This window comes from Patagioenas fasciata, chromosome 1 (genome assembly GCF_037038585.1).
Source record: "Patagioenas fasciata isolate bPatFas1 chromosome 1, bPatFas1.hap1, whole genome shotgun sequence".
Taxonomy (NCBI): domain Eukaryota; kingdom Metazoa; phylum Chordata; class Aves; order Columbiformes; family Columbidae; genus Patagioenas; species Patagioenas fasciata.
The window spans coordinates 157,500,877-157,523,302 of NC_092520.1; the positions used below are offsets into that span (position 1 = coordinate 157,500,877).

The window sequence follows — 22,426 nt, forward strand, 5'->3', positions numbered from 1 at the left end:
TAGGGGGTCTGCCAGCTTTGCAAGTGTGGTCTTTCATCTCTTCTTTCCTTGCATTCCTTGTGGCCATCAGTTAAAATGGCATTTTTTTTTCCATGTACAGAACAAATGAAACTTGTAGATTGAAGTCCTTATATAAAGCTGAACCAAACACTGTAGGTTTCAAATAGCATCAGCTCGTAAGACCTGTAAAATATTGACTCCGAGATGAAAAGAAGTAGATCTCCTACACCAGTTGCTTGGTTTCTCTAGTTCCGCTCTTCAGAGCTCTGATTCTTTGAACATACTGCATTCAACCTGCTGCTTTGGACTTGGGTATTTTCTTACTGACCCTTTGTTATGTAATGCTAAAAATCAGCCCTAGATTGTTTTTCTTGGCTATGCCATTCCAGTCATAAGACTGGTTTATGTCTTAAAAAAAAAAGGGGGGGGGGGAGGAATGGGGATGGAAAAGCTTGGCAGAGACTGTAGAAATCTGAAACATATTAGACAAAGTAAAGGTTCAGAAAAAAGCCAGTCACTTGCCTGCCTCATAACAGTAACTCTCTTTATAAGGCAGTTTATAGCTAAGCACGCAAGCCTGGAGGAGGAGACGCAAAGCCTGTTTCATAAGCTGTCGCAAAACCGCACACGTAGCCAAATCTGGTCCTGGCATGGCTCTTCCACTAGAGTGGAATGCTTGCTCTTTGAATAAGAAGGCATGAGCTGCTGCATTTACTAATTTCCGTAATCTTAAAAATTTCTTTTTAAGAAAGTGAGACAATGCTGTGATTTTTTTTTTTTTTTTTTTTTCTTCCTCTTCTTTGGCTATTTGTGGCCTCATCAGGCTTGCAGCACTCTGTGCTGCTCTTGCAGCTTAACGAGTGTACCCCACTGCTCTCCTAAGTAATGATGTGGCCTGCCCCATTGTCAGCCAGTGAGCTGCAGTGTCAGAGATCTCTGGAATAGCATTAAGCATTCTTCCTCTGACCTAGAACCTCCAGCAGTGTCCCTGCTGTGAACAGAAAAGGTTTCTGTGTGTCTTTTGGCATGGGGAGGAGCATAAGCCCAGGCAAGGTGAGGATGCTAAGTGGAGCAGCAGCCACTTCACTGTCCATAGACACCATCATGTCAATCTCTAAATAAGATGCTTGAGCCTGTTATGGCTGTTTTCATTGGTTTATTTTGCAGCACAGGGCCAGGGTGTTTTACAGCAGATACTCCAGTAATTAGCAACATTCTCACATCAAGACCACATAAGAACAATTGTCTTTTTGCAATTCCATGGCATTTTGTTAGGAAGCTACAAGTCCAACAAAAGCAAGAGTGATTTTAGAGGTGATTTTGTGGTGGTCAACCAGCCTCCATGCCTGCTGCACAGATGGTGGGCTGGTGAGATGTTGCATTGCATATTTGACTGTGACCTTTGGCAGGAAAGAACCTGAAGCAGTCAAGTGCTCAGTAGAACTGGAATGTCTGGATTGACATAGTTCTTGATAAACAAACCAAGTGTCTTCTTTGAAACCCTGCTGTCTTTCTACTGAGCTTAGAGACTTCAGTATAAAGAGGGATTCAGCTCCATACAGTGGGGGAGCTTAGAATGATGCAGCAACTCTCTCCCTTGCTTCCCCTAATGAAAGCTGACTGTCCTCCTGATAAAAAGAACAGTAAGGAGGCCTATGGCTCAGCACAGCTGCATGAGAACAACTCTGGAGATCAAACTAACATGTCAGTGTTGTTTTGGCCACCTATAAACCCGTCTGCACCTGCAGATGAAAAATAAGCAAGCTATTTAGTCTGTCAGTGTGTACTGAATTGCATGTGAAAAACATTGAGAGCCTTAAAAGGCAACAAAAAGTCTTTGTATTTCTTTGATGGGTTCCTTGGAGTTTGCTGCGGCTGATTTTTGCTCTCACTAACACTCCTGAAATCCCTGCTGAATTTCACGGCTAAACCAGCTTGGGGGCTGGACTGGAGCACAAGGTCAGCCCACAGGCGTGGAAGAACACCAGGCTTTCTTGTGTTCAGGTTTGTTGTCGGACAAGGGTGTGTGCTTTTTCAAGCACCCACTGCCTTCCCCCACTGCTTTCTCAAATAATTTATTAATATATTGAGGTCATGTGTCAGAAGTCTTTACAGGGACTGATCTAACCCTTGCGTGTTCTGTGATGCTGCAGTGCATTCTGAGAATGGCCCAAACCTATTTTGGGAAACTGCGAAGGAAACAAGGAGATAAGATATTTCTACTTCAAGTATACAAACAGTCCTGGTTGACCATGGCAGTGCTCTGCACAGGCTGCCAGAAGCAAGGAGGCTTTCCTTGGTTTGTTTCTAATCTGTAAAATGACTCTAAGGGGTGAAACCTGATAGTCCCATGAGGAAAGAAGTGGGGTGAGATTAATTTAGCTTAATTTTAGACAGACTAAAAGGAGGTGTTGAGTCTTTCCTGTTCTCTTGATTGTCAATGGAAAGAGACAAGAGCCCCCAAAGTGTAATTCAGCCCACCAGTTGTAGACAGCTATTTTAGGATAGGCTGAGTTGTTCTCGAGGTGCCCATCCTTGCTGTTTGACTAGAGAGGATGCCTAATTCATATGAAATCCCTACATTTTAGGTAGCTGAAAGTTAGGCAAGATGACTCCAAGCCTTGGCATCTGTTGTGACCTAACATGGGAGGGACAAAGGGAGGAACATCATATCACAGGGTGAAGTTAATCATGCAGTATGAACCACCATAGGATTTGCATGTGCATTTCTGAGGCAGTATGGGGGCTGCTAAGGGGAATGCTGACACAGCTGGAAATGGAGCAGCACTAGCAGACACCACTATGTGACGCTTGCTAATACTTTGTTCCCTGTCATTATGCCTCCAAAAATACACATTTGTGGCGACAGGAGGACTCCGAGGGTGGCACTTAGGAGAGGCAAGCTTTATGGTTGGTTTTCTTCTGACTGGTCTAATAGCACTTCCAGGATATTTTGTGTATCCAAAAATAATACTTAAAGTATTGTTTTATTTGTTTTGAAAGAGGGCATCTGTAGAAGAATCCCCCTTGCCAATTTTTTTTTTTTTTCTTCTCCTGAGAACCAAGGTCATGGTGAATTTTCTAGGATGAGGCAGGCACTGTCTGCCCCCAGCACTGGCTCAATTAGCGTGACAGTTGCTAGCATTGATGAAGGTCACCAAGGGGTGAGCTGAAGTGCTTTTTGAGAGGCTGAGCATGCTTCCTTCAGTAACCCTGACAGTGCTGTCCCCGATGGAAAGGAAATAGGAAATTAGGTCCAAGAGTCAAAAACCAAACTCTGGCTCAGTGTCACTGTTTGCTTGATAGGCAGTCATGTTGAGCTCGAGGGTGCAGAAGATGCGAGGAGTGATGACTCTAAGGGTCCTGTAGGAAGGGCCTAAGCACCTTCTCAGAGGAACAATAAGTTTCCCTTGTAGCCCTTTATGCATGGGGGAGAACAGGCTCAAAGTGTGCCTGTGCACATGTAGACTTGATAGCACACTGAATTAGCCCAACGCTACTTGAAGCTTGGTGCTCTGAGTGACAGATCACTTGTACTGCACATGCAGAGCATACAGCTCTCTGCAACATAGATAATGCACTGCCTGGAGAGACTGGGCAGACCCAGCTGTTAGCTTAGCTTACCTTATCTGCTTAGATACTGTTATTGTAGCTTCTTGCTGTGACATCCACTAGAATGAGGCCTGAAGCAAGGCAGGGCTGTTCTACAGATGAGGAACAAAAGTGTACCGAAAGGCTAAATAACTCATCCAAGGACAGACAGGATGCCTGTGCCAGAGCCTAGACTGCCAGCTGTCTTGAGCATAATTGGAAAATCTGAGTGGATTGTCCCATATCAAGAAAACTGCAGAGATAAAGCAGAGTTTAGGCAAGGTTCAGTTCTTCCATCTTCAGTGTAAGAATATGCCCTTTGCTTACTCATGGACAAAATGCTGTATTCCGAACATGATCTGTGGGCTTTTGTTGATACAGTATGCTTAATTTTTTTAAAAAAAGCTTTCCTTGCGTATTTTCTGAGTGCAGAGGGCAGGCTGGAAAATCCAAACTCTTCAGCATGTCTTTTACTGTACACAGCAGTGCTGTTACTGATTTGTGATATGGTTATAAGGTTATGCTGATTGAGGTAATATAACTAAGGAAGAAAAAAACCAACCTGGCAGACATTCCATGGATGCCAAGATGATAGTTTGACCTCTCAGCATGGCAGCATTAGTAGAATTTTTATATGTTTTTTTAAATGCAGTATCTGGACCTAGTATAAAATCTGTTAAATCAAAAGACATCCTTTCGCTGACTTCGTAGAGGTATGAACCAGGCCTCTAACATCAGAAAGAATAGCACGGATGAATTGTGTAGAAGAAAGTGATTTTTTAATTTTTAAATGAGAAGGGGGTTGTGAAAGATGAACAAATGGAGACACATATGTGAGGATGATAGGGGACATCAAGAAATAGAATACAGCATGGAAGAGAATGCCACTGCTCAGGTGATATGACAGCAAGAATCAGTATCTCTGGGATTGTTTGGGATTTTTTTTTTCCTCTTTTGCCTCACTTTCACATTCAGTTTAACTGTAAACATTAAAGTGTATGAATAAAGCTGTCAGAGAAAAGGATAGGCTGGGAAACGTTATGAAATTGTGATTCTTTGACTCCTGTTGTTTAACTTTTAAACATTGGCTATTCATACAGCTGGTGAGGAAGAAAGACCAAATACTTTGAAAAGATAACCAAATTTAAAAGATGAAATTGGGAGGAAAATTGTCCTCAATATTTCAAAGTTAGGATATGTTTTATTTGGTCCGATGTATGAACGCAGTGGTTGTCCCATTGCTATACAGTCTTCATTATGCTACTAACAGGCACGGATGATTTTCCCTAAATTGCAGTGGTAAGATCAGGTCAGATAGGGACACATCATAATTTCTGACAGTCCAACTGCTAGTATATTTGTGGGTTCATATTTCAATCACTCAACTGTATGCTGGCATCCCCTTAAGAGAGATTATGAAAAAGGAGAAGCAGCATAGGGGGATTATGTATACATGGTATTTTCTTTATGATGCCCAGTACCAGGCTAGTTTTAAGAGATGGGGCAGAATTCTGTTTCTGTGTTCATTTAGTAAGAGAAACATTAAATCTTTCCTGAGGTCAGCAGGAGTTGCCTGTGTTAGGTGTTTGAGAAGGAGGTGTTTGGCTTGATGACTTGGATCAAGCACCAAGATTTGAAACCTTTCCAGCAGCAACACTGGAAAACAGGATCATTGTTTAAAAGAAAAATCTTAGTTCAGAAGAAATTGTTTAAATCACGTGAAGGAGAAAGATTCCAAACTCAAAGTATTTTAGTTTCTTCCTGATTACGAGCTATATAAAGAAAAAAAATTGTTCAGGGTGTTGGCAGAGCTTGCGATGTTGGTGGCTTTGCTCAGTCAGGGCCACTGGAAATAATGTGGGTGGGGAAAAGTGGTCCCTGTGCTGAATTGCAGTGGCTTGTTAACAGGTGGGTATTCTCCACCAGCAGATTTGGTGGGGATACTGGCATCAGAGTCCAGCTTGTGCCATTAATCTTTCACCCTTGTAAAAACTAAGGGTTCACTCCTTGCCATTGCAGTCTAGGAACATGGATTGTGAAGAATCTACGTGAAAAATTATCATCTGAAGATGACTTAAAGCATTTTTATTTGTTTCTCTAGATGTACAGGGGCTTCCAGATAATGCCACATGTTCAATACATCTACACAGAAGCCTCTGAGAGTCTTTGTGGAGTCAAGCTGGAGGTCAACAAGTACCAATATCTGATTACAGGTAAAGGACAGAGTACTTCTTCATAATCAGAACTTCTTCTATACATACACCTGCTAAAGGCCATGGACGACTGTGTAGACAGCTCTGTACGCAGTTTCCCAAGTGTTAAGATGGCCAACGGTATTTTGATGTATAGTATTTTTTAATGCTGAGAGTCATTTAACTCTCTAGATTTCCCTCTTTCTCCTGCCTTACCTCTTATATCCAGCCATGTTGTTACAAATATACTGTATGACAGTCCACAGCTGTCAATTCATACCTGAGCTGTCATGTCTGTCACAGGGAACTGGTTGCTACTCAGCTGCACCAGAAGTGGAGGATCCCTTTTGGAATGAGCTGGAGAAATGCAGGCTGCTGAGATGGGGGGATGCAAGGAGATAAGGATGTGCAAGTTGCCCAGTCTTGTTTCTGGTGAAGGTGTTGATTCACTTAGTTTAGCTCTGCTGATGAGAGGAGCATGCCGTCATGTGTATTGTTGCTGGTGCTTACAGCTGGCTAACTTACAGAAGTGCTGTAATCTTGCTGGCCAGAGATTCCTGAACCAGTTAATAAAAAGAAGTGACTGAAGCCAAACATATTGAGAGCATTAGCAATCTCAGGAAACGAGAAGAGTGGTTGAGCTGAGAAGTGCTAACTTGTCACTGTGTCTCTGTTTTCAAGGCCGTGTGTATGAAGGAAAGGTTTACACTGGCCTCTGCAACTGGTATGAGAAATGGGACCAGCTGACTCTGTCCCAGCGTAAAGCACTGAATCATCGTTATCATCTGGGCTGTGGATGCAAGGTATGTCTCTCTAATTAGGTGGCCTTAAGACAGTCAAACCCTAGAATTCTCTTTCCTCTGACTGGTAATACTGATGATGCTGGTTAACAGCCAGGCAGAGGAATAGAGGACAGCAATTTTTACAGGCAAAAAGAAAATCCCAGCTTTAGTGTTGAGAGTAGAGACAATCAAATAAAAATGCAGTCTATGCCTTTTAATGCCCTGTTGGAGTTAGCTGGAGTTTGGGAAGGCTTTCAAAATCCATACAGAATCATTTGCAGGTGAATGAAATCAGGTACCAGAGGCTTGGCAAGACATGTCCAGGTTTTTTCATGTGTAAACGTCTTGGGTGCTTAAAACCTCACAGCCTAGCACTAGCACAAAGATTTTTACTCGTGGCCCAAGGCCTGGAAAAACATAGACATAAGCTCAACTTTTCTGCACCTGAAAAACCCTTTTAACTTTGGAATTACCTGTGTATGTGAAGCTAAGCACATGCTTACATGCTTATTGAACTGAGGCTGAATTTTGCATTAATAAGCAAGGTTTGAAGGAATAGAATTTTGAATCCCTTGTTTGTGGTAAAAAGATGTTTTATATAATATTGTTAATCTATGTAGCCTTATGCGATTGCTTTCCACAATTGCAGATTAGACCCTGCTACTATGTGCCCTGCTTCGCCACCTCCAAGAATGAGTGTATTTGGACAGACATGATCTCCAACTTCGGCCACTCAGGATACCAAGCGAAGCACTATGCCTGCATCCAAAGGGCGGAAGGTTATTGCATCTGGTATAGAGGATGGTCGCATCCAGACAAAACGATAATCAATGCCACAGACCCCTGAGCAGCTGTCCCTTCCTTATCTCCCCTCTCCCTTACTTGTGGCTGATCTTCCTTTGGACACTAACTCTTACCAGATCATGATGATGACAATGAAATTAGTGCCTGTTTTCATGCAAATTTTAGCACTTCGAACACTTAAAAAAAGAAAAGGAAAAAAAAAAGAAAAAAAAGTCTGTGCTACCTTACTGAATTTGTAATCACCTTTTCCATTTTTTGATACCACTCATTTTGATCAGATGACATTTGAGAGCTTACTTTTGCACACCAGAGGGATAAATGGGAGGAGAAAAAAAAAAAAAAGAAAAAAGAAAAAAAAAGATGGAGCTCTTGCTCTCTTACAGGTATCATTAGCTGTAGCAATATAACCTCTATTTTTTTAGGAAAACAAAAATCTAAAAAGTATGCCAATTAGGCACTGTATTCTATGCGCTGGCTTCCTGTCACCCCTCCTCATGCACTAAGTGCTGAAAATATGTAGACAAATCAATTTGAAGGAAAACAGGTTTCCTTAAACAGATTAGCTAATGAAACAAACTGAAAAGAAACTCAGCCTAAACGCTGGAAAAAATGATTGTCCAAAAGACATGCTCCTCTCTGGGAGAGATTGGCAATGTGATTGACTGCAGCAGTGGGAGAATTCACCTGATGTGTCTGACCACATCATCTGGTGAAAGCATTGTTGACTGATTGCCCTAGTTAATTCAGTCACAGTGTAAATGCAACAGCACATTTAAAGTTCTGGCTTTCCCCAGAACAAAAGAGAGTATTTTGTATTTTTGTTGTTGTTTAAAAAACAAAAGCCCCATCCCCTATGTTCAGGGAGGTAAATCCACCTACAGCAGAGCTGATGAAGTGCTGTGCCATCCTGTTTTGAGCAGCATTGGCCCCTGAAATTTTTGCAGCTTAGCTTCAACAGCAGAACCAGCTTGTGAACACCTTAAACTAAACAGATGCAAAAATTCCAACCGTAAACCAATCACATGGAAGAGGGAAAGGGGAGACTTGCTAGAGCTCTTACTGTAACAAAAAAAAAAAAAAAAAAACACAAACAAAAAAAAAATCTATTGCCAAAATAGTGTTTTGCTGAACTAAGATGTATATACCCGTAATGACATAAGCTATTTTTGACAGGACATGGAATTTTTTTTGTGTTGTAAAAAAAAAAAAAAAAAAAAAAAGAAAAAAGAATGGTTTGATTGTGTTAAAAGACAGAAATATTGACATTCCGAGTCAGTGAGGAGTTTTTAAGGTATTGAAGCTCCCATACATCTGCAGTAGTTGCTACAGTCATTGTTTCCTCTGTACCTCCTTGCGCCGCGATTCCTCCCCTGCAGCTACACTAGCTGCAATTGTTTATATAGTGGAAGGAAATGTGCGTGTGGGGGCCAGGCGAAGAAAAGTGGTCTCCTAATAAGTGCTGGCTGGGATCGTAAAATTTCAGCTGCCCAGAGGATTCCTTCTGTGTCAAGTGCTGTGTTTCCCTCTAGGCACAGCTCTGTGCGTGTGCTCACACCGTGTCCGTGTCCTGCAGTGATGTGGGAGGAGGAGCCTTACTGTCTTGTGCTTTGCTGTTGACTGGAGAAGTTTTTTTTTCGTTCTATTTTGGTTTTTTTTATTAAGAAAACTATAATATAATTTTTCTTATCAAATAAAAGTATTTTAAGTTTTAATGATGGTGAAGAAGGGGTGCTGACAAAATGGGTGACTGAGTTTTGGATGGGGAGGGCTTGGGCAGGGAGAAGATTATACTTAACTTTGGTTTTGTATTATTATAATTATTTATCTTAAGTTTCCATATATCTTCAGTTCATTCCACTTAGAAAGCAGAGCTGCCACCAGCAGGAAGAAGCATTGCAGTGATTCCAGCCTGGGGCAATACAGCGTTTTACAGTCAGTGACCTCAATTACTGAAGGGTTGTTTGGGGCCTCTGCCAAATGTCAAGGAAGGGGTGTCTGAGATGGGCCCTGATGTGTTTTTATGTTCCTTGCGAGCTACTGGAGCTCTGCCAGACCTACATCCCCTGAAATGCCACATTTACTAGATCAATTGTTGCAGCAGAAAGCTTGGAGCTTCATTTTTAACATGAGCTTTAAAGGGCATTTTTGAAGAGTTGATGTAAAAGGTGTCTAGGTCTGCTGTGTATCTTTTTTTCAGCTGCTCCGAGTGGCAACGCAGCACAAAAAAAATCCAACACAACATTGAAAGTATGTTGGATTGGCTTGGAACGTGTTTGAAAAGTCCTCTTCCCTGTGACAGCTCCTCAACTACAGGTTGGAGATGAGAGGGAGAGTAGGGTGCTTCACAGCACCCATCACAGGATCGGGTGGTGGGTCACCCCTTTTGGCAGAGTACAGGGTTGGGCTTTGGGCGCAGCGGAGCGGTCTCTGTTGGAGCCGTGCAACCGCTGACAGAATCTCTGCGGATCACGGAGGGAGGGAGGAGCGGGCCTCGCCACCCTCCCTGTCTGCATCGCGTGGAGTCAGCGTGGCTGGACATGGCCCTCCTCATGCTCAAGGTGACATCGCAAAGCTGATGTCTCTTTAAGCTGAAGCCACTTTCCATGGCTTTGGAAGGCTAAATGAAAACGCCCCTTGATGCAGCAAAGTGTTGATTTGAATTTTCATGAAACTGTAGCTCTGTATATTTTACCTGTCACTGATTCATTTAGCTAGCTGAGACATCACAGTATTGCACTCAAACTATTGTGAAAATATTTGCATTCTAATGCTATGAGGACTTGTGTCCCTAAGTAGGATATAATGTAGCTATGTGCTTTGTAAACAACAAAACAGCCGCCGCGTTACCACAACATGAAGCGTATTCCCATTTTATATTGCAGATGGTAAAATATTACTGAGATGCAGACAGCTAGACTGGCAGGGGTGGGGGTTTGGTAGCAAATCTTACCTCTTGCTGTGTAAAGAAACAGTTGTTACGGCTTTTAAAAATATGGAGCCAAAAGGAGGGGGAAGAATCCAGTAAAAATACATTTCTTTTGGGAGGCTTCTTAATTTTGTTTCTGTGCGGGCTATCAGGGACATGTCTTTCTTGGGCTAAGCTCTAACTTGTTCTTGCATTAAGAACCTGACTGAAGGCTCCCTTGAAGTAGGAGGGAGCCATTAAATGGATTGAACGGGCTCTAAATTGGATGCAAACATTTTTTTCCTTTCTGTCTGCTCTCTTCTGTCCTGCTAATTCACTTCTGCCTGCCAATGGACAAAACTCTCAGGCCGTGCAATGTGTGAAAACACCAGGCATGGAGATGTGAGGAGGCAGGCGTGAAGTTCTCCCCAGAATGTTAGGCCGTGGAGCATACAATGGCTTACAGCAGCACAAATATCTTCCTGTCACCTCTGACATGCCCCTCGCTTCACCCCATAACCTAAGGTTAAAGGGGAACTGTCAATGACACGGCTCCTGTGAGCATGACCTTTGGGCATGTACAGGATGAGGGCTTTCCCCATCACGCATTAAAGATACCAACATTATTGAAAGTATTTTTTAAAATGCATAGCTCCTTTCCAGACTGTTGCTGTCTGCCTTTTTTATTGCTAGACAATTTTCCTTATTTGCTTGACAGTGTTTTCCCTTTTAGGATTACAAAAGATATGAAAAATATATTGAAGGTTTGGGAGAGATTGGATTTAATTTGCCTTTTCCAAAGTGGAGGGTGTAGAGAGCACGAGATCTGTGCATGGAATACCTTGAATAAAGTCCTCTGGTGGGAGGCTTCCACCTCCCCTGTATGGGATGAACCTGCCATTTTGGGTCTAAATTTCCCATGTTTTGAAAACTTACATGGTCCTTTAGATTAGGACTATTCTAAAACCTAAAGATATCACCATATCCCATTCATGTTTGGCTGGAGTGAAATGCTACCTCAGGGTGATGGGAAACATGCCGGTTTGTTTTTTGCAGTAAGGACTGTTTGAAGTAAAGGCCTCCATGGGAACAAGTTTCCATTCTTTCAGATGTCTCTGAAAGTATATATTGCTTATAGTGTCTTTTGTAGCTTAAAGGGCAGAACAAAATTTAGGGAACTGCAAAACTTCTGTGTCTTTTTTTTTTTTTAGAATAAGTATCTTTTGGGGCTACCAGTCTTGAGAAAAATCTTTAAAATCCACTAAACCTTTTTTGCTGCTTTACTGGCTTCTCCTTCTCTCTGACACTGTCCTTCCTTCATAGAGCCGCTCCGCTGTTCCTGATAGTCATGGAAACTTGGGGAAGGAACCAAACCCATGTGAAAAATCTTGTCCAGAAGGAATGTATTTGTTGCTAAATTTTCTAGCACTGTTTACAGTTTTCCTCCATGTTATTTATAAATTTTATATTCAGTGAATGTATATTGTCTTTTAAGGTAATGTTGCATAATGTTCACTTTTTATAGTGTCCTTTTATTCTAAACAGTAAAGTGGTTTTATTTCTATCACAGACATTCTGTCTCTGTTTCACTTATATTAGTTTCAGTCCACTTCAAATGTACACAAATGGATTTGCAAGTGGATTTATTCATTTCCTTCCCTTTCGTGATACCTTTTTATTGGGCCCAAAGCAGTCATTCCACCCCTGGCAGTTCTTGCTCTTTGGCAAAGATCCATCCAGCAGTCCCTCCCTCTTTTTAAAAAGGTGGTCTCTCTAAGAATTGTTATGGGGGTCGTAAGCCCAGGAGAAGCAAAAAATCCCCTTTGAAATTAATGTATCCCACGTGTTTGCTGGCCATAGGGGGTCAGTACAGAGCAAGGCAGTTATGCCTGTCAGGTAGCACCAGTAGGGCCTTAGAAGAACAGTTGCCAGATTGCTCTTATTTCTAGTTACTGGGAAGAGGGTTGAAAGGTAGATGCTCATAGCAAAGGAAAGAGAGAGAGAGCTTCTGGATCTTTTCAGCTGTGAAATGTTAGAGCCTTGTGTCCTCTCTTCAGGTTTGGTGGTTAAAATGCCCTGCTGTCATGAGATCAGAACAAGCATTTTCTGCTTGGTTAAAATGCTCACGAAAATGGGCCTACTCTTAGAAATTTCCTTTATCTCACTTATGCTTTAGGAAAACCTCTGTTCTCTGCACAGATGAAAGAATGAAGCAGATTTTTGAATCTGTACTATGTTTCATCCAAAAGTTTAGAAAGTCATCTTTGGAAAACTTTGGACATGGAAAGATAAGGATCTCATATGTGAGAATTTAAAATTGCTTAAAGTATTATCACATTGCAGAGAAGTACAACTGTAGCACCAGCTATAAACACTTCCAGGGGGTCAGCCATCAAAGGACCACAGTGTTATTTTATGAGTGCTAACTGGTATAGCTTGAAAATGCCTTTAGGAAAAGGAAGAAAAAGGGTGGGAAAGGAAGATTATATTCCTGTCTGACACACAGAGAGGCTGATGCACAGCAGGCAAGCAATGTTCACAGGTACTCAGAGTGATGAGTGCGAGAGCACTTGCTTGGCTTGAGCCTCTCGCGGCCCAGAATACTGTGAAGATGCATCTAGAAAAGATCTTGAGAAGTTATGTAGATTCACTCTGTGAGGCAGACCCCTGCCCCCACCTGGAAAGGACTGGCCTGAATTTGCCCAAGTGGATTGTGTAAATGTTTGGAAAGTGACTGGTTTAAACCAGATTATTCAAGCTTGCATACCAACAACAGTGTTTGTGTTCAGATGAGATTATCTACAGTTTAAAGAGGTTCCTGTATGCATGTGGAAGTAAACAATAGCATCTCCAAGTAGATGATCGGTTGCAAAGATGAAAAATATGTGGAATTAAGATCAGTGCCTTATTAAACCAAGCTACTATGCTGGTAACAAATATATTTACATGCCGAGGAATCAAAATTCAGATTTTAAGGCAGAAAAATAATGCTGAAAGTGCCAGCTAACGTATTTGCAATGAAAACCTTAATCAAATCTTCCAAAAAATAGCAATCCTGAAGTGATGGTCAAAGTCACAACTGTCCTGAAGCGTTACATACATCATGAAACCCTTTTTATAAATCAGTGGGAATTAAAGGCAACAGAATTTATCAACTAATATATCTTACAAGGCTGAAACAAACTGTCACATAGTGTTCAAAGACCATCCATTTATTTATGTCTTAAATGGTAATACAACTCTTACCACTGCATTACGTGGGTGTTTCATGACACTCATGCCTCTACTTACCTTCATGACGTGCCTGTGAAGCGTGGAAATGCTGTTGTCCACGCAGCACAGGTGGAGAACAGAGCATTGGAACAGAGAGGTGAAGGACTGGCAGTTCAAGGTGTGCAGGTACCTAGCAAGTACCAGTGGGATTTTTTCAAAAGAACTCAAGTGAGGCTTCCTTTTGAATTTTGAAAGTCCCACTAGGCATCTATGTCCACCATCAGGTAACTACACCCTCTTATGCATTGTGGTTGACCCACAGTGTTGCAACAAGTGTGTGAGAGAAGAGAGGTTTGAACATTTTTGAGTCCTAGTTTGACATCTCAACAACCCTAATCTTCAGGCTGACAATGCTGTTCTAGTTCACAATCATGTGGGAAACCAGCTCAAACAGCCAATAGCTCACATGGGGAAGTCATGGTTCACAAAGGGTCTCATCAAAGCTCCAGACAGGTAAGACGAGCCACTAATTTATGGATGTAAGCTGGGAGCAAAAATTCATGAAGGACTAGCCACCCTTTTAACCCAGGGAAGACAAGAGACGTGAAGAGTTTTAAACAAACCCGCTCTCTTTGCTGTGTTCTCCAGGACTAAAGACACCTACACAAATCTCCTTAGCAGGTGGCCTAAGAGTTTGGTCCAGTGCCCAGCAGACACTTGGGGCACCAAGTGCTTAGTTGTTGGCAGGAAGCCTAGACCCCAGTGCGACTCTGCAAAGGAAGCATTATGAGCTGAAACAAGGTCGTACTAAAGAACTCCAATTGACTTTGAGTACCTAGCAGGCTGATAAAGGTTTCATGGATGGCGACCACGTGACAGACCAACCAAACTGACAATGAGAAACAAACATGTCTTATGGGCCGTGTCCCAAATCGTCAACATATTTTAAACAATTCCAGGAAGGGAAAACAATCCTCTTCATCTGAATGAAGTGGTTCCTTGCTCTAAGGGATGAGCTTTTGTTGACTAGATTTTACAATGAATTTTTGCTTTGGTTTTGAGCCTGTTCTCATTGCTCACTTATTCAGGGTCCATACATGACCTGGGGGAGGGCTGGGAAAGAAACGAAAGTAGTTCCTGAGCAGTGTTTTTTGCATATTGCTTTTTAGCTGGTAATTCTCTGTAAGTAAAATTGAGACTCTTCCCAGCATTCCCACTGCCGTCTCTTGTGCCAAATTCACATTCATTGCTTCTCCCCCATCCACGCTGGTATCAGAAGAAAGCAAAGGTACTCACCATCTGCTTATGGCTTGGGAAGAATGTCTGCTCCACAAGGGGGAACTTCTCTGGACCCAGTGAGTTGAAGATTTTAATGAGCTGAGAGAACTTGGGGTGAGGGAGAAGGAACAAAAACAGATAGAGTGGATGTCAGTGGCTTATTGTGTAACAGGTAAGTGCTTGCAAAATGTTCTGACCCTGGTGAAGGAGGTGAGAGAAACATGTTATTATGCCTTTCCCACCTTGCTTTCTTGACCTGAGAGCAGTAAGAAGTTATGAAGTTGCTGTATTTACCCAGGGCCAAGCTGGCTTATGTACACAAACCTTGGACTAACAGAGCTGAGAAGAGGTTCAAGAGACTGAAGGGGATCAGTTTGGGTTTAGTTACAGATCTGCTATGAACAAGCTTTGCTTTTCAAATGTGGCTGGGGAGGCCCTTCTTGGTAGAGGAAAGGGCTCAGAGGAGTGACCAGGTGGGAAATCAGTGCCACCACTCCTGAGCAGAGACAACAGACATCAAAACTCTCCCTTGGGTCTCTGCGCCACAGCCAAATCAAAGCAAGGCACATTTACCCATCATAGTAAAGGGAAGGAGAATTGCTAATGAGAGAGGTGACTAAAAGGAATTGCCCATCCTACCTGGTTTGAGTGTTAAACCAAGGAAGCATAAGCCCATCAGCAGTCCTAACTGACATTTATCATGAACCAAGAGTCTCCCAACAGCCCACATGCATGGCAGGAGAAAGGGGAGATCATCTGCTTCCCCTGTCCCATCTACCAGTGAGGTCTGAGGAAGGCACCAGTCTGTGAGGATGGTATCTAGAGAGAGCAGTAGGTAACAACTACGGGGAAAGCAAGAGTGCTGGTATTTCACATACAAGGGTGAACATTTGCCACTATCCCAACCTGAACAACCCCCTGACCAGGGACAATGCTGAACTGGCAGTGCTGTTGGTGAAGTGGTTAGACTGAATAAGTGGTAAAGCTGAATAAGGTAGCTTGGGTATTTTCATGGATGCTAAGAGAATAGGGATTACTCCACAGGTAAGAATTTTGGTTCCTGCTGAGCTGTGACTGAATTCCCCATTGATGTCCAATTTGCAAAGTAATTTAGAAATTGAATGTAGATTCCAAGATCCCTGGTATTTGGTAAAATCAAGTTTAATTCCTAAAGGCCTCCAGTCTGGGTCAAGTCTCACTTTAAGTTCTTTACACAATTTCCTTCAAGTTCCCCATCAAAGCTAGTGATGCATTAATCTTGAAGGAGATCTCTGTGTCACCTGAAGGAGGTAACACACTGGTTAAGTGAAGGAGACAGACATCTAGGGAACCAGGGAGGGGAAAGAAAGTCCATTTTCTTCCCAGTAGTATCAGCTGCCTAATCTTATGTGTTCTGAGCACTTCTGAGCAACATCTGAAAACAGTAAATGCACCAAATCACAACCCCAATGTTTCATTCCAGATAAAGAGAAAGCTACTGAGAATGTTTTTGCTGAGTACCTATGCTAGGGCTCCTGTCCTGCTTACTGAACTGGTCTAAGCAAAAGCATTTCTGTGTAAGAAATTGAAACTTCACTTGGTGATGGAGAAGAAATATCCCCTTGGGAGTTAAAGGGTAGTATGGGTGTAAAAAATGCAGCCAGTGTGCAAAAAAATTAGCCTGTAATGTGTGTGCCAGATGCAGGCCACATGCTGAAAGGGCAGCTGCCGGCAGATTTGCAAACAAATGCAAAGAATCCTTTTGCTAAGGTCAAAATGCGGCATTTAAAGAAACCTAGAAAATATCAAGAAGTGGCATATCCCATCACTAACACCACCACCCCCTACACTTATCAGCAGATAAGAGAAAAAATCCCTGTGTAGAATAATTATTGTTGGCAAGAAGGGTATTGACGTTGGTGAAGGAGGACAGCTTGCTTCTCTTAGCTACTTGCACTAGTCCTGCACACCCTAGAGAAGGAAAATAAAGCCCTCTTTTGACCAGCAAAGTGAGCAAACAGGGCTTAAAAATTAAACAGAATGAGGGAGAGAGACAGGGAGAGAAGGAAAAACACCTTGTCTGAGAGCAGCATGTGCCCTTTGCTGTGCTGCACGCAGCCCTGGTGAACCGTAGATGCCGTGACACTGAGGTGACATACGTTTATCCTAGGAAATCAGCTCGAACAAAAGAACTGGAACAAATGTCCAGCTGACAGTGTCCTGACTTGTTCCTTGGGCTTCCTTTTGAAGCACATAGCTGTCTGCTGTTGCTGAAATAAGTATTTCAGATGGGCAGCTGAGAGACTCAGTCATCTGGGAGCCTTCTTCATGGGCCAAGCCTGCAAAAAGGTCTGACTTTGGCATTGACCCTCATGGAATAATTCCCTCATATTTTTTGGCAGTTGTTAGGGACAGGATACTGGCAAAGAGACACCCATGTTGCACACTGCAACAACCCCTCAGATACCTGGTAGCAGAGCTCAAGTAGCGCCTCCCAGTGTATTAATATTTTAGAAGAGCAGGAACGTTACTGCCAGCAGCTCAGCTAGCTATAACTGCCCATTTCATATTTTGGTATCAGTTCTTACTTTCTGTGGTTCCCCTGTTTTTAATGAGCTTGCCTTCAGACCACAGAGCATGACATGGGGCAAGGCAATGTGGCACAGGCTGGCTTTTAAGTACCTGGAACAGGTATACAAGCAAAATGCCTTGTCTGGCTGGTTGGACATCAGAGTTACTTGCAGGGTGTCTTTACAGAGAGATAAAAAGATCCATTCAGAGGATCTCAAGGCCTTTTGCATGGTTTGAAGGTGTCCAGGTCATCTTAAAAGGAGCCTATAAGAAAGATGGGGACAGACTTCATAGCACGGCCTGTTGCAATAGGACAAGGGGTAATGGTTTTAAACTAAGAGAGGGGAGATTCAGGCCAGACAGGAGGAAGAAATTTTTTACAATGAGGGTGGTGAAACCCTGGCCCAGGTTGCCCAGAGAGGTGGTAGATGCCCCATCCCTGGAGACATTCAAGGCCAGGCTGATCTAGTTGAAGATGTCCCTGCTCATGGCAGGGGCATTGGACTAGATGACCTCTTGAAGGTCCCTTCCAACCCAAACTATTCTATGATTCTATGATCTGGGAACCCACATACCTTGACAGCCAATACCAGTTTGGCTGTGAGTCTGTTGGGCTCTGCAGGTGACTATCTTCAACACTTCATATTTCCTGCAGTTTTACAGATGCAGAAGTTGGCTTACAATTACTGACATTACTGCATGTAATATGAGTACTACTCTTGAGCATTGTTCCCACTGTATTTTGTAGTGTAACTTTTATAATGCAAAAATTATCATTACTGGTTGAAACATTGTGTTCAGGGTGCTCATAGCATTATTTCTCAATAATTCTGAGATCATCTTCAAATTTAGGTTTCTTAGATGTTTCTCGGTGTGTGAGATCCCCCTGAATATGTCTGTTTCTGTTTCAGAAATGCCTATTTTGAACTGTCCTTCTGTTTAGAGCAAATTTTAGTCTTGGAAGAAATTTGTGTATTGCAATACTGGAGACCTGGCAAATGTCATTAAAAAACGGGGCTGCATGTTTCAGAAAACTCAAGCCCAAATTCATCTGATTGTAATTAAAGTTTCTGAGAAAAAACGCTGCAAATTGCCAAGGAAAAACAGACTCGCTTCCATCCCCCTCCAGAATATCATAAACATTTCTATGAAATGGAAACATTTTTGGAAAAAATAGGGAGAGTGAAAAGCACATTTCCCAGGGGTATTTAATTTCATTTCTTCATGTATCTCAACTGGTTTCAGTTTCCAGTAATCTTTGTTAAGCAGATCCCTTATTTCAAGATGCCTGTTTTGCAATCAGAGTGGAACATGCACCAAAGTGGTCTGTCCCTATCTCTCATTTCCCAACTACCACGAAATAAAATAACACTGATTCTGCTGCCAGTGAAGCCTTCTGCCCTCAAATGCCCCAGGGCAATCTCTACCTGAGCTTCAACCTGATAAAACTTCAGTGGTGCCAAATTCCAGCTCAGATCCCACCCGAGCTCTTAGGTTACTGAGTGCGTTACAGTCATTGGTTTGGGGGATGATGTGTGTGCGAGGGCAGCAGGGAAAGGAGGAATTCTGCAAACCTGTTTTAAGTGTTTACAAGTGGTTTCCCTGACTCTTCTGGGAAGGTTGCCTGAGCCAACTGTATTCCCTGTGAGGAAAGAATGGCACGAGCGGACCCAGAATAGATAGAGACGAGTTACTGGCAGAGCCAATTTCTCCCACACTGTCTTGCCAGCTCTACTTTTTTTTTTTTTTCCTTATGTGCTTGGTTTGTTTGTTTTCTTTTATTTTAGATTCCTAAAAATAAGCCTGTCACATCTTGAGGCCCCTGCACACCATCACATATGTAATTACAAGGCATGAGTTGGAAAACGTCAACTAAGCCCTGACTGCCTCAACCCCAAAATCAGATGGAATAGACCACATGACCGTCTTCCTCAGCAAAAGCCAGTGCGAATGCAGAGGTTTTTTGTCTGGTCACCGGGGTCAACACACTCGTGCGTTAGACCAACTGTAGGAAACAATGCAAAGGTGTTGTATTGAGCCCGATACTTGATCCAGTGAGATTTTTCTCACTACTCTCTCTACTGCGCTAGAGCATTTTTGGAAAAGACAGGGATGCCCCATCCCTGGAGACATTCCAGGCCAGGCTGGATGGGGCTCTGAGCAACCTGATCTAGCTGAAGATGTCCCTGCTCATTGCAGGGGACGTTGGACTAGATGACTTTTGAAGGTCCCTTCCAACCCAAACTATTCTATGATTCTGTGATCCTATGATTCTATGATTCTATGATCTGCTCTGCCTTACAAGAATTCTAGATGTTAGTGTACTGTTGGCTGTTTGTGACACATTGGACTCTGGGACAGGTGAAATGTCCTACTAAGGGTGAGGAGATAACACCTTGATGTTACTAGAGGCTGATAAAGAAGCAGTACTTGTAAGTTTGGGGTTTTTTGGGGGTTTCATGTTTGTCTGTTTGTCTTTCTCTAAGAATTCCCAGCTAAACTCCAAAGGTTGTTTAGATGGTGGTTTTAACCTAAAAAAATGAGTTCCTATGAACTCATGAGGCTGAGTTTGGTGCTTTATCTGTACCAGATATGTACTTTGCAGTATTCTCATGCAGCAGAGCTGGATTGTCACTTACCACCCAGGGCTTGCTGCAGAAGTTGTAGATGGAGTAGAGGGAGTTGACTGTGTGGATGCCACCGTACTGGAGGCCGATGATGAGGCTGCGGAAGTCCTCTCCCAGCGCCATGCTGTAGGCGTGCTGCCGGATCAGGACAAAGTCAGGCTTGAAGGACCTGGAACAGATGAGGGGAGTGACCTTTTGCTTTCAAACACTCAGCAACACTTCTAACCTCTCCCTGCATCTTCTCCATCTTTCTTTCTTTTAATTAACACACGTTACTCTTCATTTTGCCTCTCGTCATGGGTTGCTTGCGTTAGAAGCTAATAAACCAAATAAAAAACCACTAGTTATTAAAAAAAGGAGAAATCCAACATAGCTGCAAGTGTGAGAGTGTAGAAACAGGCCAAACAGAATTGCTGCAGTTTCCATGTCACTCAGGCATTCACAGGAACAGGCCACAGGCAGAATCAAGGGTCATGAATTCACTGGGAGGGTGGAATTATCTTTTCTTTCTAAAAGCTTGGCCATATTTGGCAAGCTCATTGCCATGTGTGCTGCAGATGAGGCAGCAAGTTTGTTTCCTGACGATCGAACTCGATATTGAAGCAATGCCCAGTGGGTGGGAAGATCATAAGGGATTTCAAAAAGCTATTGTACACATCCATGCATTGACATATATTCCCCCTTTAATCAGTTTACTACATATGCAGCACATCCCCAGCTCTTAAGGCTATGAGTCAACAAGTAAAGGGCAGGCATGGTAATGTAATTAATCAAATGAGCCGAGCCCCTCATCCAGTGCTGTGACTCATGGTGTGGACTTCCAGAATATTATTTAGCGAGGCTGGAGCCAGGACTCCTATGGTTCAACAGCAGCAGCTCTCAGCAAACGCACAGAAAAGTGAGGCCCTTTCTAGGTAAGCCAAGACACGATGGATTATCTTGCGAACATTCCTTGCTGATGCTGTGTCTTCAGAGCCATTCAGAAATCTCTGGAAACAGCAGCTGGAAAGAAGCTTTTCTCAAAATGCAGCTCAGCAGTTCATTCTTGAAGGCATGGAAGGGGCTTTTCCACTGAAATGGGATTATTTTATACTTTAACAGAGGTTGTATCAAGGACATTGGAAAAATTTCCATGCCGTATTGAAGTTTTTCAGAGAAATGAGCTCTGTAACCAGGTCCCATTACCTCACTGCCCTCGAACATTTTCCTTGCTAAGAGACTATAATTTCTATCCTTTGGATGCATGAGCTGGAAATACTTTGGGTTTATAGCCCCTATTTATATTTCCATCATTCTGGCAGGGAAATTCGAGATGGTGACTCTGGGCCAAATTGTGGCAACACACACTGTATACAAAACCCAGCACAGCTTTGTTGTTTTAAAGCTGTTCCTTTTGTTTGTTGACATTGGGCTTTTGTATCACCCAAGACATGGTGAGGAGCATGCTCTGCTTTTGTGATGCAAGAGGCCAAGCTTTGGAAATGTTGTGACTTCCTCCCATGGAGTATGTTTAAATCCAGGCATGTTCCCGAGCGTACTTGGCACCAAAGGTGGTGCTTTCCTCCAGCAGCAAGATGCACAATGAGCATCGGGAGGGCTGGGCTATCACTGTGAGGCTGATTTACTGACCTCCCTGATGTCAATGGGGGTAAAGCAAGCAGTGACCCCCTGCTGAGAAACAGCCATCGAATACTAATCTTGGAAAGCCCGAGCTGCTCCATTCTGCTGGAACTACCACGTAGAAAGTACCCCAGAGGCAGGCACAGATCCTCAGGAAGGATTAATCAGCTTCCTAGTACCAGGACTTGATGTCTGCACTGAGTTACTAAGCAGTTGTGGTGCCTGGAGGGGCAGGAGCTTCAGGTATGTCACTCCTCCATTCAGCTGAGTATTGTGAAGGAGAAAATGGTCCCTGTTACAGCTCAAGTCTTTTCCCAGACTTGACTTACAGAGCAGCACTGACTGGGGCTGCATGGTTATCATTTGGATCACCGCGCTGGTCTCCCCAGAAGAAGTAGCAGCATTTGCCCCTGAACATCTGCCTCACCAGCCTGGGATGGGGTCATTGTGCTGTGGTGGGGATGAAGCGTGAAAACAAGCATGGCCAGCCAGGGGGGAGGACACACAGTGGCTGGGAAACTGCCTTCAATGGCTTTACTTCTGCTATTCAAAAGTTTAGGAAAAAAAGCTCCTGTCTTTTCAGATCCTGGCAAAGGAAGAGTTTTTCAGATTAAGAGATGGACACAAGAATACAGAATTAATGCAGAAAAGCCTACTCTTAAACTGCACCGTGTATAGGGCAGAGTACTCTCTCAAGCAGCAGATGAGGAGCGAATCTTTAAAGCAAAGGTGGACACTGAATCCCTGTTTTGAACAGCAGGACAATGAGGATGTTCCCATGGATACTGAGAACACGGCAGAGGAGTGCAGGGCCTGGGACTAGCTGCGAATAAACATCAGCTAGAGAGCCCTGGAGTCTGCGAG

At 43.0% G+C, this 22,426-nt stretch overlaps 2 protein-coding genes across 2 annotated transcripts in view; one reads left to right on the forward strand and one right to left on the reverse strand.

Moving 5' to 3' along the window:
- Positions 1-11,847, forward strand: part of TIMP3 (TIMP metallopeptidase inhibitor 3) — a 38,896-nt gene extending 27,049 nt beyond the window's left edge. The window contains exons 3-5 of the mRNA XM_065838661.2: positions 5,693-5,804; positions 6,465-6,586; positions 7,215-11,847. Coding sequence (XP_065694733.1) covers positions 5,693-5,804; positions 6,465-6,586; positions 7,215-7,412 — 432 coding nt within the window. The 3' untranslated portion in view covers positions 7,413-11,847. The remainder of the gene's footprint in view (positions 1-5,692; positions 5,805-6,464; positions 6,587-7,214) is intronic.
- The window catches only part of SYN3 (synapsin III), a 206,431-nt gene that overhangs the window by 126,766 nt on the left and 57,239 nt on the right, over positions 1-22,426 (reverse strand). Inside the window, exons 5-6 of the mRNA XM_065838673.2 lie at positions 19,955-20,111; positions 14,784-14,873 (exon numbers count right to left, since the gene is read on the reverse strand). Coding sequence (XP_065694745.1) covers positions 14,784-14,873; positions 19,955-20,111 — 247 coding nt within the window. The remainder of the gene's footprint in view (positions 1-14,783; positions 14,874-19,954; positions 20,112-22,426) is intronic.